Consider the following 13,010-nt stretch of genomic DNA (forward strand, 5'->3'; position numbering starts at 1 on the left):
CCTCTGAAAGAAAATGTGTTACCAGTTAAAAGTACAAAGCCAGCCGAATGTTCATGCTCTTGTTACGACTTAAGATCAATGTCTAAGTGGCAAAACTATATCGCTAGTACATCTTCTACTGACATAATCATTTACTCATGATTCCTTTTTTCTGAAGAAAACAATCCAGATGATGTTCTTGGCATAAAACTTCATTCACCTTTGCTTTGCTGTTGATACCCCAGGTATCAACAGCTTAACAGTTTGAGTATCTTTATGAAAAAGAAACATACTAGATATGACATCTTAAAACAACATCACTAGTACCTTTCCAGTAACCACTCTTGACCTCCTTCCCCACCATCCTCCTGGCCAGAGGCACTAGACCATCAAACATGCCATGGTTCAGTCCATACCACTCCAGCACTGCCACACAGTCCTCCAGACTCACCACCAGGCCTTCAAAATCTTCATCTGACAGGCCTGTTGTTGGGTAACAGTAACAGCTTAGGTCAGCATACTAAATATAGAATACAACGCAGTGTACTCTGTATCGTGCGAGGTACCGGCCCGACCGCGGGTAGAATCACACGAAGGCCAGAGAGCGATTCAACTCTCAGGAATACACCATGTCATATTTTATTCATGACATACGCACACTAAGAAAGCACACATTTCAATGCACAATGCACAAAAAGTTGAGGAAATCTGCTTTCTTCACATAAACAAAAATTGTAACAACAGCTATTTCAACGTCCAAGTCTGGTATTCAAAATTTTTGACAGCGATGTACTAAAAGTGCCTTTGAATTATTCGATCAGAAGCCTGTGTGATAAAAGGCTGGTGTAATTACTGAATATCACCCATTCAGGAATACCCGTATGGAACGTTACCATGACCCAGGTATGACATACAGAACAGCAATACTGGTGTCACTTCAACATGTAAATACTTCCGCAATCAACCCTTGTGCAAAACAAGTATATGCTGTAACAGTACTTGAAGGCGGCAATGATGCAAAGAAAACACTCACCTTTCTTGGCAATGGGGAGATGCTCCACCCATATCCCAGCCAGCTGCCTGAGTATGTCCTCTGGGTCACTGCCCCACCCCAGGGAGCCTGCATCACACAGCCCCAGGGCCCAAGAGTTGCGGGCCAGGTAGTCGGTGAAGCCCGCTAACAGGACACTGTTCTCCAGCAGGGTGGGCAGTGGGCCTGAGTACACCCTACCCTGTAATGGTGAGAGATTTTCAGAAATTAAAACAAAAGTGATCGATGTTATAGCTGATAAGCAGTAGATATACCATTCCTTGACTTTGTTCCTTTGCAATACATATTTTGAATTAACTGGAAATATGCCTTTTTTTAAACCATTGTCTGCTTAGAAATGGTACAGAAAATAGTTTTACAACAAAAAAGTGATTTCAGCCATAACTTCTAACTACAATGTACTTCCAAATCGTTGGTACTTATAGGTTGGACAACCAGGTAAAAAAAATACAACTTACAAGGTACAGGTAGCAGTTTCTCAAGCAAAGTTGGCTAAAATTTGGAAACAGTCAGACGTGTGTGATACTCTATTTACATTGTATCACTTGAAGATGGGAATATTTGAAATTACACAATGTGTCCAATCCTTACCTTTGTGTGTGCAATCTTCCCCTGACAACATTTGGGACACTCCCATGTCTGCTGTGTCCCGCCATCCTTGGTGGAACCCCTCTCCCCTAACACAGCCACACAGCGCGGGTGCAGGATCTCACCACAGGTGCTACACTCACTCAGGGCTGCCACTGCGCCAGTCTGGGTACAGATCAGGCATCGGGCACCTTGCGAGAACACAGGCTGTAGAACAGAGTTCAACATGCTTACTAGTAAGAGGTTTGAAAGATACATGTAAGCAGATACAAATGTACTGGCCCTGGAGAGAAAGTACATTGCCATATCCCCCAGCTAGTGAAATCCTAATATTTCAGTAAAGAAAAAGCATTTGAAAGTTTATCTTTATGTGTAATGGGTCCAAAAAAAATTGCACTGGCCTAATTGGGCAAGCACATCAAGACATCAAGATTGGTTCCGATGAACTTGTCCAACCCTGGTAAGTATGTACTAGTAATTTGTTATAGCAGAAATAAGGTGAAGGCATGAAGTCAATAGCACTGGCTGAATCAAGCTTCCTAGAAACTCCTTGGATGGATATATCTCTAGTATTAGAACAATATTATCAATTTCTCTACAGACCATATAGCTAAAATACTACTACATTTTGTATTTGGGAGTAGCGGGATACAACTTTTAGCAGACCACAATATTCTTTTTTCAGAATGGTTCCAAACTTACATCCAAACATTTTCTCTTCTTGCAGATGCGCTTTCTCTGACAGTCGCAGCACCTGCGGCAGTCCTCCATCAAACAACCCTTACACTTGTTACATCTGCGGCGCCTGGTGTTCTTCTTGCGTACAGGACAGGCATAGGATGGAGATGCTGGCTTCAGCAAATACTGGGAAGAAAAAAACACAGGTTACCTGACAAAGTGTTACATTGTCAATGATCATTATATGTCAATGTGACTTATGTTGCAGAGACAGTGTCATTCTCAGTAGGATTGTTTAGCCATAGCCAATATCAATGCTATCTGTATAATCAGGACCATAGTAAAAAGTGACCTACGCCACGGAGGCCATATACAGACCATTACAGTTACAGGGCAGCTGTACTGAACACTGAAAATACATTTAAGTCTTCCCAATCATGAGTTTTTTTATAATGCCTCCAGTCCTTGATCTTTCCAATTTCAGAAGTTACTAGTAGATCATACCAAGGAGGGACCTCCTTGATCATACAGAGAAATCACAGAATAAAACTTGAGCCATCATTATAAAAAAAAACATAAAGCTGTCTTTTTTTCTGTATTGTAACACAAATTTCATGTACATAAATCACAATAAACTGAGGTGCTAGAGATAGCAAAGATGCCAGACGTCTTTTCTTATGCAAAACCCCAGACCTCAACTCAGAGTTACAGAACCATTGTTTTTCTCTCTTCTTTTCACTTCCTACAGTTAGGTACCAGTTTGTTCTCTCATGAATACACATCATGAGTGCATTGTTAAAAACTTATCTATGCTTCTTTTTCCAAGTGAGGAGAGCAACTTGTTAAAACTGTATATTCAAATTACTGTCTGAATGGTAATGCCTTGTTGGCACAACACAAGTCAATTATTACTACATGTAACGTTAGTAACGTTATATAAAAGACATAGCTAAACAAACATGGAAGCCAAAACACAAAAAGCAATGACAAGCTGCTGCATAGGTCTACAAAGTGATGAAAAAAGAAAAATGTTACATAAAACACATAGATAAATAGATAAACAAACAAACAAACATGGAAGCCAAAACATAAAAAGCACTGAAAAGCTGCTGCATGGTTCTACAAAGTGTTGAAAATGAAAATAAAAAGTTGTATTGAACTTGAAGCTGTAACTTTTGATACATGTTTTTGTTTTACAATACTATAGGCTACTTTTTCATATGCAAAAAGCAAAAGTTGTGAATTGTCAAGCTACTCAGAGTCGCGCTTCTGTCATGAAACTGAAAGGGTTGCGATAAAAAAATTTACATACGTCACTTGAACTGCAGGAATGACAATAACAAGTGTGAAAATATGTCAGACGTGTTGAGTGAATAATTGCTGTTGACGAAGTGTATCCAAACGGCCACTGGACACTCCATAAAGTTTTGCCATAGGATGAGCGTGAAAAGGGACTCCGCATATTGTATCTTCTAGTCATATGGAGTCAATTCAGGTCATAAATCATGTGAAAAGGAATGCCACTTCCTGGAAAGCGCGCGCGTACTGACATGACTGAGCTGAGTGCTTGTTTCTGGATTTAAATCCAAACGTAGCGGTGCCACTAAATCAATTATGTTTGCAAGCAAAGCAAGACCGGTTTGTTAGAAAAGGGTCTCAAGGTTGTGAAATATGGATCATCTTTTACGAGGAAGCACAAGTAACTGTCCGTTTGGTGCGAAACACGCCTGAACTTGTTTGCCCCGCCCACACACCAACCAAGTAAACGGTTTCATCATATGCATCATGTCGGCGTTTCTGGTGCCTCCGAAATTCATGTAGAAGTCAAGGGATGCAGCCTACCGAATAAGATTGTTGCGTAGTGAGGAAATCTGAGAAATATTTGTGTACATACCATGATTTTCCAGCACTGGGCGGGAGTGAGCTGCCCCTGGGAGAAGCTGAAAATCGGAAACGTCACGCTAGCAACCGCCTCCTCTGCCGCCTTCTCCACGTCGTCCATCGCCCCAACGTGCGTCTTCTCTAGGTCTTTGTAAAGCCTTGCCACACTGTCCACCGCTGCTGCTGCCATCCTGAATACGTTCTGATGAAAATCTGAGAGGAAACGTCGCCGGGATAGTGATTTTGAGACAGACAACCGGAGCGATATCTTGTCCACCTCCCGAGCGCGGACGTCCCGCAAACTGAAGTTCCCGCTGAAGATGACCCGACATGACCCTTGCTTCTTGAAAACTTCCCGGCCAATCAGCGCAGCCGACCGTAAAACGGTGTTTCCGACTGTCGTAAAATAGCTTCCAAGAAGTGTGAAAACTTCTTTGTCTGTTTGTTTATTTCGATCCCCATTAGATTAACAAGCAAGTTGCAAGTAAAATCCATTCTTCATGGAGCGGGAGCCCATACAAACCTTTGAACAATGTCGCTAACGTTACCAGGGTTGCAAAGGAAACTCAAGAAGTGGTATGATTTCTATTCATTTGGCATTTACAATTACAGTGACCACTTCCAGTCCCATTATGTAGTAGCATCTTCGTGTGGTTAACAGACGTACGCTGTAATCCAACATGGCACAGACGACGTCAAATCAAGGAGGTTTCAACCACCTCCTTGGTCTGGTCAAATGGAAAACCAGTATATTGGCAGCCCACGCGGCGCGATGAGGTACTGTATCTTGAAGAGCGAAATATGCCCGCCGAAAACTCTTGCCCGCACACCTGTCACCCCTTCCTAATCTCATCATTTTGGCCGACCAATGAACGCGCGCTGCTCGGAGCGGACGAAACACAGCTTCTCCCACCCACATGGCTTCGCACATCTTGCGGTTTGAGAGTGGGTCCATCTAACGTTACAATCTCTTCTTATAAGATTGTTGAGGAAGATGGTACGTCCAGAACGACTGTCAACTGTCTATATCTTTGCGTAGTGAAGTGTCACATTTCCTTGGTGGCATGATGTAAACGTTAGTAGGCGCGCTATCAACACCAGGACCCTACCATTTATCAACGATGGTGGGGAGAGACGGGCAACTACGAAGTTGATTTTTTGCAGCCTTATTTGATAAACATACTTCGTTCAGAGGAATACTGGTGCTCGAAACGATTACTTGATTGGCTTACATGAACAGAACATCAAATTGGCATGGCTCTAAAAGGAAACAGACTAGAAAAAAACATTGCTATTGCCTAACAACTCTTAACAATAGAATAGTCTGGATACGGGGGATACTTACATACAAGGCACATGCGAAACTAGACACAGTCACACAGGTCTTAGCAGCTGCACAGAGGACACAGACCTACAGAAGTTTGTCATGTCGATCATGAGCGTCCTGCTATCCTCCCTCAACTGGCCATGGAGTCTCCAAACGTTGCTAGTCGGTGTTGTCGTCATCATCACGACAGTGCTGTGGAAGCGGTCTGCAACAACCGGCTTGCCGCCCGGACCGAGAGGACTGCCCCTGGTCGGGAACCTGTTCAGCATGACTAAGGTAAGATTGAAATCTCTGCAACATCTGCCTATAAAATGTGCAAAAAAATACGCTTTACGAGTATCAAAGTTACTTCAATTTACTGTTGTCCTTTAATTATCTTGAAATAACAGCGCATGTACAATGCGTGCTTTCAAAATCTAGCCTAAGCAAGTAATAAATTTATATTGCCTCCAACATGCGAAGGCGCTGTTTTCTACTTGTCTATTGGCTTCCTTTCTTTCGTATGTGTATAAAAACGAGCAGCGGTTACTGAGTTTTCTATATGATAGAGCTTTGAATGGATACCTTTAGGGAGACAGCTTTATATAATATGTTTTGATACACATACGAAAGATAATTTAGCTTGTATTGAGAACTATAGGACTACGTTTGGATGCAGTGAGATTGTGAGAAACCTCTCTGTATCTGTCGATTCAGGAACCCTACACTCGTGTGAACATCCATCATGGTTTGTTGTAAACTCACCGTTTAGTTAGTGGTATAACGTTACCGGTAGCGTTAGATACTAGTATTGTTGGTTTAAGCTGGTTCTGGGCAAAAAAACATCCACCCCGAGTCCCGTAGTCCAGAATAATGTTACCCAATCCTTAGCCCCAAGGCTATAGCTCTTCCAAGATAACTCACGAGGCACATGGTGAAAACTAAACAATCTGACTTCTCATTGTTTAGAAGGACGCGTACATCTTATTGTATATATCTATAGATTCAGCAACACCTGTTGATCTAGTTAGACCACGTTCATACCAGGATTCGTCAATCTGGATTGACACCTAGATTTGTTTCTTCACCACCAGGATATCCCAGTGGTTTTCCAAAAGTGGTCTAAGAAGTACGGAGACGTCTTCACAGTGTACGCGTTTCGTCAACCGAGGGTTGTTCTGAACGGCTTTAGCGCCATCCGTGAGGCTCTTGTGACGAACGCAGATGTCTTCTCTAGCCGTCCGTACGTCCCGATTCTTGGGTCGCCAGACCAGAGTGCAAAAGGTAAGAGTTCTGAAACAGGTCAACCAGAGAACTGACCCGGTCTGAACCTCTGTACATCAGAGTGCAAAAGGTAAAAGTTCAGAAACAGGTCAACCAGAAAACTGACCATCTGAACCCAAACAGTAGCGCCAAATGTACATTTTTGGTGGGTACGCTTGACTTTGTATCAGGGAGATGTTTATAGATGCGTTATGATTTGCACAAGCATAATTTGTTGTTAACATGTTAAGAAACCAACTTGCGGCCGGCGGTGAGTCAAAATGTTCTGCAGACATACATGTAACGTTACCTACATCATTTCAAGTGGTTGACATAGTTTGCATAGTCATGGATGATGAGATAAACGAAATGTATGAAGACATGAGGTGACGGAAAGGACACAATTACCCCAATCTTTCAAGTGAACGAACAGTGGCTCCTTTATTGTTGTTTTTTGCAAATCATGTGACGGTTACTCGCACGAGAAAGATAAAATGGACTGAAAGTTAAAGTTTGACTGGAAATGAGAGCCCAGGAAAAGACTCTAGATTTCTCATCACACGGTTTAACATGTAACCAAGCCCAAACAGTTATGAAATCTCTATACCCCGTTTTCGTCCTTTTCTGATTGTTTAAACCTTGTCCTTTATTCAAAACATGAGAATGAGAATGATTTATTTTGTAAGACATCGCATCCTATACTGAGACATGCTATAACAGATCCATGGCAAGATTCGAACTTGATGACCAGAATTGACAATTTACTTTCACAAAAATCATATATACAATACGAATACAGTGTAGTATATTTCCATTTTTTAAGGAAAATATTTGCAGAAGCTTCTAAATGTTTTTTTTTTTAAGGATTGCTCTTTGAGCCGTACACTGCTCGTTTCAAAGAACACAAGAAGTTCACCATGTCCGCTCTCCGGGACTTCGGCGTCGGCAAGAGGAGCATGGAAGGGAAGATTCTAGAAGAGGCACAAGCACTCAGCGATTTCATCTTGAAGAAAGAAAAGCAGGCCTTTTGCATCTCTCGGCTATTGAAGAATACAACTTGCAATGTCATCAGCTCTATCGTCTTCGGTTCTCGCTACGAGTACGATGATGTCAAGGGTCAAGAACTTCTACTGATGATAGAACAAACGTTCTCCATCAATCGCATTCATATGCTGCCGATTATGTTTCCAAAGGCTCGTGTGATTCCTAGCTTAAGGGAGGGATCCGAACGGTTTCTTAACAACCAGATCAAGCTGAGGGAACACTTCCGCGAGGAAGTGGCAAAGCACAAGGAGACGTTTGACCGGAATGACATCAGGGACTTTATAGACGCATTTCTCCTGGAAGCTGACAAGCGAGAGGGAGACGAGGATTCAACCTTCACCGAAGAGCAACTTGTTGAGGTAAATAAATTTAAAAAAAAACGACAACAAAAACAACAAGAACGATAAAGGAGAAGAAAGGAAACGAGTAACTTTGAAAAGCGGAATTTATCTGTAATTGTTTGTTCAACGGCATGCATACGCCACATACCATATTTCGCAACCTTCAATAGGAAACTAATGATTAGCATCTTATTACCTATTTAACAGAGTAAACAGACAAAGATCTGTGTTACAATATGCATATATAATGACACCCCTCTACAAAGTATCGCATTGCACAAATGAATTGTTCGTTTCATGTTTTCCTTTTCCAAAGATCCTCCGCCAGCTGTTCTTGGCAGGTACTGACACAACAGCGAACACCTTGCACTGGGCCGTACTGTTCATGATTCTCCATCCGGACATCCAGCAGAAAGTACAGCAGGAGATAGACAGCGTGCTGGGACCCAACCAGGACCCCTCCATGGAGCATCGCAGCCAGGTAACAGGATAGTTTGGCTCTATCTGTCACAGTCTCGCTGAAATTTATTGACACAAGTCGTACAGCTCCATTACTAACAATTCTACTTCAAACATCACAAAACCCACACATAATAGAAATGGTGGGATCGTTCGTCTTCCACTGTCTTCGAAAAAGGAGTCGAACCCAATAACCCAGGTTCTAGAGTTAGCTTTCACTAGTTTCAGACTAGAGTAGACACTTGTGACACTGTTTTACACAGTTTGAATCTCTCTCGTGTTACCTGCAATTAGCCCACGGGCGAGAATTTTCAATAAACCTTGAGTATTAACGTTGATTAAGTACTGCTGGTGCCAAGTGATAACGTTTGAACGCACAGTCCTTTCTTCCCGGCACAGATGCCCTACACAGAGGCCACCCTGAGTGAAATAAACAGGATGGCAGCAACCGTTCCAATGGCATCTCGACACTTTACCACCGGTGATATAGACTTTAGGGGTTATCACATTCCGAAGGTAGGGCTGAGGGTGGCGCTGGATAGCTTGTTTCATAAATCTGTGTTTGTTTTATGGTCTACTTAAAAGTGGTCTCGAACAGGACACTGCTCACACAACGTTGTCCAAATATCCCAGGTATGAAAACAGGTCACCTGTTTTTTTTAGGACAACCAAGGAGCTTTTATCAAGGAGCTTTGATAAAGCTCCTTGCTCCCTGGGACAACGTAAGGCACATTTCGAAATAAGCATTGAGGTACGATTTCAAAGGAGATCCATGTGGTTCAAAGCTATGAGAGAATTCAGTCAAGTTGCATAGGACTACACAACGAGTCAAGTTTGTGGCTTGTAGGAATAGGAATCCATCAGCAATGTAACTCAAAAGTGCATATACATAAAATTGAGAGTGAAGTTTCCGGGTCTAACTTTTCCCCTGGATGCATCCAACCCTTTAGAGCCAAGCATGATTCATAGATGAAGTTTAAATTTAGACATCCATGTACATATTAAGATACGCCAAAAAGCAGTTACTGCATCACTGACGAAAGACACCGGATGGCTGTCTAACACGTCTGGCCGTTTCCAAAATCATATCCAGTTGCTTGAGTAACTGCTTTTTTTGGCGTATCTTATCATGTATTTCACTCAGGCCACCGCAGTGGAGGTGAATATCTGGTCGGTGCTGCGCGACCCACAGCTCTGGCCCGAGCCGAACAAGTTTGACCCGACCCGCTTTCTTGACGACACCGGGATGTTTACTAAGAGGGAAGAAATGATCGTGTTTTCTATGGGTAAGTCTGGAACCCTGCAGTTGGTATCTCACTGCACTTGGGGCACCGGTGTTGTTGTCTCCTAAGTCATACTTTTACGTATTACGTAATATCTATATAGGAATTTGGTGAAAATAACATAACAGTGCCACAGTGAACGAATCCCGCAGTGTCCCAGTCGGTGCCCCAAGTGTAGTGAGATACCAACTTTACTAGGCCTGTATAGTCTGTTTGCCAACTTTACTAGGCCTGTATAGTTTGTTTGCCAACTTTACTAGGCCTGTATAGTTTGTTTGCACTCATGTGACATTAGTATTGTTCGCCATGTTGAATACCTAACGTTGAAATTGTCTGGTAAATGTGAATTATGTGATCATAGTCTGGTCCATGTACCTCCAAATGTTTCATTGGAGAATTTTCCCCACTGCCAAGCGTCCTAGGATGTCTGTTGGAAAGGTAAGAAGATAACGACCTCTGCCTTTTAAATAAGCTTTGACTGGAAAGTACTAGCTAGTAGTTATCACATGCTCCCTGTGAAAGTACACAGTATATAAAGAATGATGCCACAACTGTTTTCCAGGTCGTCGCCTCTGTCCTGGTGAACGGCTCGCCAAGGTGGAGCTTTTCCTGATCTTCACCTCCCTGCTGCAGCGCTTCACCTTCAAACCGCCAGAGGGCAGTGCAGTGCGGTCTGCAGAGGGAGTCTTTGGGTTGGTGTATGCCCCGGCACCATTTCAGCTCGTTGCTGAACCAAGAAAGTAAAGTTCGCAGTTTGTGGTCGTCTGTTTCATAGATATCCATAAACCTTCACCAAGAACGTAATGTACAATCAGGTGATCTCCAAAGATTCGAATTATATCGTAACGATACAAAACTACTTGTAGAAGGTACGGAGTCGTGGTACTCTAGTTGTAGTTTGAGAATGTGAACTAAGCTTATAACACTAAAGATATAACTTGTAAGTATGAAGATAAGTCATATAAACAAATATTTATTCAGCAGATGTTTACCTTTTGATCATATATCAACATCTATTAATCAACCATATTTGTAACAAATACATCGTTAGCCTTTAATAAAACATTTAAGAAGTGTTTATTAAAGGCTAACGATGAGGTGTAATATATTTGGGGTATATCTTTTAGTCAGATAAGAGTACTGTTTTACTTTATAAATGTGTTACTGATATCCTGATGCTAGTACACAGCATACTACTTTTTAAAGCTATAGGACTGAGCATGTTAATGGCATAAAAAGTAAAACAATACATGACAAACCTGGTCAAAGTAAACTTTCACACTTTATTTATTCTGATTACTATATGGCATGGCAGTTATCCATATGTATACACAATATGTACAAAAGCTGCAAATCTAAAACTCTGCACTGTAAAGATGGGTGTCAATTATTATACATATCATAAATCAATCAGGAAACTGACATATGCTATCTCACAAAATGAATGACTTGGGGACTTGTGATTTTTCATGACAGTTGCAACTAATACGGTGTCCTTCCTTCTATTGTAGAGAATTTGTTTGAGCAATATTTTGGAGCAACGAATAAGAAAATACATGGGTTATCTTGGACATAAAAGTTGCTTAGTATGGCATTTATTTCCATTAGACAACCTAGCATATACCAGTACTTAGTATGTTCATAGGTGTGAATTACAAAACAGACTGTCTACTGTGAAAGGAGTTGTGATACAAGAGCGATTAAGTACACATTTATACATCTGTAGTTTGGAGCAAGTAGAATATGTCCTGGCCTCAAAAAAGGGGCAAAACATGGCCAGAAACCCTTATAATCAACACTGTATAACAGCAAAGCAGAGCAGAGTTAGCATCACTTGATGCAAAAAACTAACAATTTGCATGTCAATATTGCCTCAAAGGGTGGAGCATTGAAATAGAGACAATGCAGTTCACAACCTTAACTGGACATAAAAACAGGTCACAACAGCTGTTACATGTGCAAACAGACCATTTGGTGCAATTTTCATACCTCAAATCTTCATATAAAACAGCAATAATCATTCCTGACTTACTTTTAGTTTACACAGTTTTACATAGATGAAAGATATCAAGTAAATATATTGTACCTCATGGATTGTACTTCAAAGTTTTCAAGCAATCTAACAGTATATAGTATCATTTTTATTGCATACAAAGATAGAACGACCACATCAAAATAATACTTAATAAACAAGACACCTATTAAACTGTACAACCAAATGAACACAGTTCACAAGAGCTTAGAAACTTGCTTCCATAGAGGATAACATTCTACTAATCAAGGTTAAATTTCTTTCCTTGGCTACTTTAACAGAACTTGTTGTTGGAAACTTGCAATGATACACACACACAATTCTTCATGATTGGCTTTAAAACTTCTGTCTAGAATGTATACATAATGTATATAGCACAATTAATAATTCACTTATTATAACCAAATAAAACTTATAAACATCTTACAGTATACCATATTTTCATACAATGTCACTATCCACTAGTTTCTACTTTGTCATTCTATATCTTTTGGCCAACTTTCCAAGATTTGGGTAAAAATTGAATGATCCCCTTCTTTTAGGCTGAAAGGTGTTGTACAGTCCATCTTGTAAGCAGTAACTTAAAAATCAACATTAGAAATCTATGGTTTAAATAAAGCTATGCAACTATGTCCTATGTTATTTGATGGTCAGTACCTTTGATTAGTCTTTTAACAAACCACCAGAATACAAGAATATGTGTTTGTTTCCACTGCATTTGTCAATTATTATTTTACAAACCTCAAACATGCACAATTTTCCTTACGTTTGCAGATGCAGTTACTTACAAAGTTCTGAAAGAGCGTGGCAAATATCTGAAACCTCTGTTGTTAAGGGACTATTCCTTTGATAAAAAATACTACTCTATATCTACTCTTTATGTTCATTACATTGATAGTTATTCCATGCTGCTAGCAGTATAATCCTTGCATACCTATGTCAATGGTCACCAGAATAATACTTTAATTACATACATTGATATTGAGCGGTCCTACATTAGTCTACACCCTCGAATCCTTCTGTGTTCTCTATTGCAATCTTCAGTTTGTCCCATAGCTCCTGAAAACTCCGGTAGGGTGGTAGGTCCACACGGTTGAAGCTGTGC

At 40.9% G+C, this 13,010-nt stretch overlaps 3 protein-coding genes across 10 annotated transcripts in view; 1 reads left to right on the top strand and 2 right to left on the bottom strand.

The window, feature by feature from the left end:
- The window catches only part of LOC118432619, a 7,033-nt gene extending 2,496 nt beyond the window's left edge, over window positions 1-4,537 (bottom strand). Inside the window, exons 1-6 of the mRNA XM_035844254.1 lie at window positions 4,191-4,537; window positions 2,321-2,482; window positions 1,622-1,825; window positions 1,013-1,211; window positions 307-462; window positions 200-209 (exon numbers count right to left, since the gene is read on the bottom strand). Coding sequence (XP_035700147.1) covers window positions 200-209; window positions 307-462; window positions 1,013-1,211; window positions 1,622-1,825; window positions 2,321-2,482; window positions 4,191-4,367 — 908 coding nt within the window. The 5' untranslated portion in view covers window positions 4,368-4,537. The remainder of the gene's footprint in view (window positions 1-199; window positions 210-306; window positions 463-1,012; window positions 1,212-1,621; window positions 1,826-2,320; window positions 2,483-4,190) is intronic.
- A 1,075-nt stretch (window positions 4,538-5,612) lies between these two features.
- On the top strand, window positions 5,613-11,248 carry LOC118432629 (cytochrome P450 2U1-like). The gene is made up of 8 exons (XM_035844264.1): window positions 5,613-5,780; window positions 6,201-6,231; window positions 6,558-6,767; window positions 7,611-8,149; window positions 8,448-8,612; window positions 8,990-9,106; window positions 9,735-9,876; window positions 10,436-11,248. The coding sequence occupies exons 1-8, from the start codon at window positions 5,613-5,615 to the stop codon at window positions 10,615-10,617; spliced, it is 1,554 nt and encodes a 517-aa protein (XP_035700157.1). The 3' UTR covers window positions 10,618-11,248.
- Window positions 11,143-13,010, bottom strand: part of LOC118403116 (E3 ubiquitin-protein ligase NEDD4-like) — a 34,945-nt gene continuing 33,077 nt past the window's right edge. For all 8 annotated transcript variants that reach the window (XM_035801607.1, XM_035801642.1, XM_035801598.1 and 5 more), the window contains one exon: window positions 11,143-13,004. In XM_035801607.1, the coding sequence (XP_035657500.1) occupies window positions 12,902-13,004 (103 nt within the window). In that variant the 3' untranslated portion in view covers window positions 11,143-12,901. The remainder of the gene's footprint in view (window positions 13,005-13,010) is intronic.

Source organism: Branchiostoma floridae, chromosome 2 (genome assembly GCF_000003815.2).
Source record: "Branchiostoma floridae strain S238N-H82 chromosome 2, Bfl_VNyyK, whole genome shotgun sequence".
Lineage (NCBI taxonomy): Eukaryota > Metazoa > Chordata > Leptocardii > Amphioxiformes > Branchiostomatidae > Branchiostoma > Branchiostoma floridae.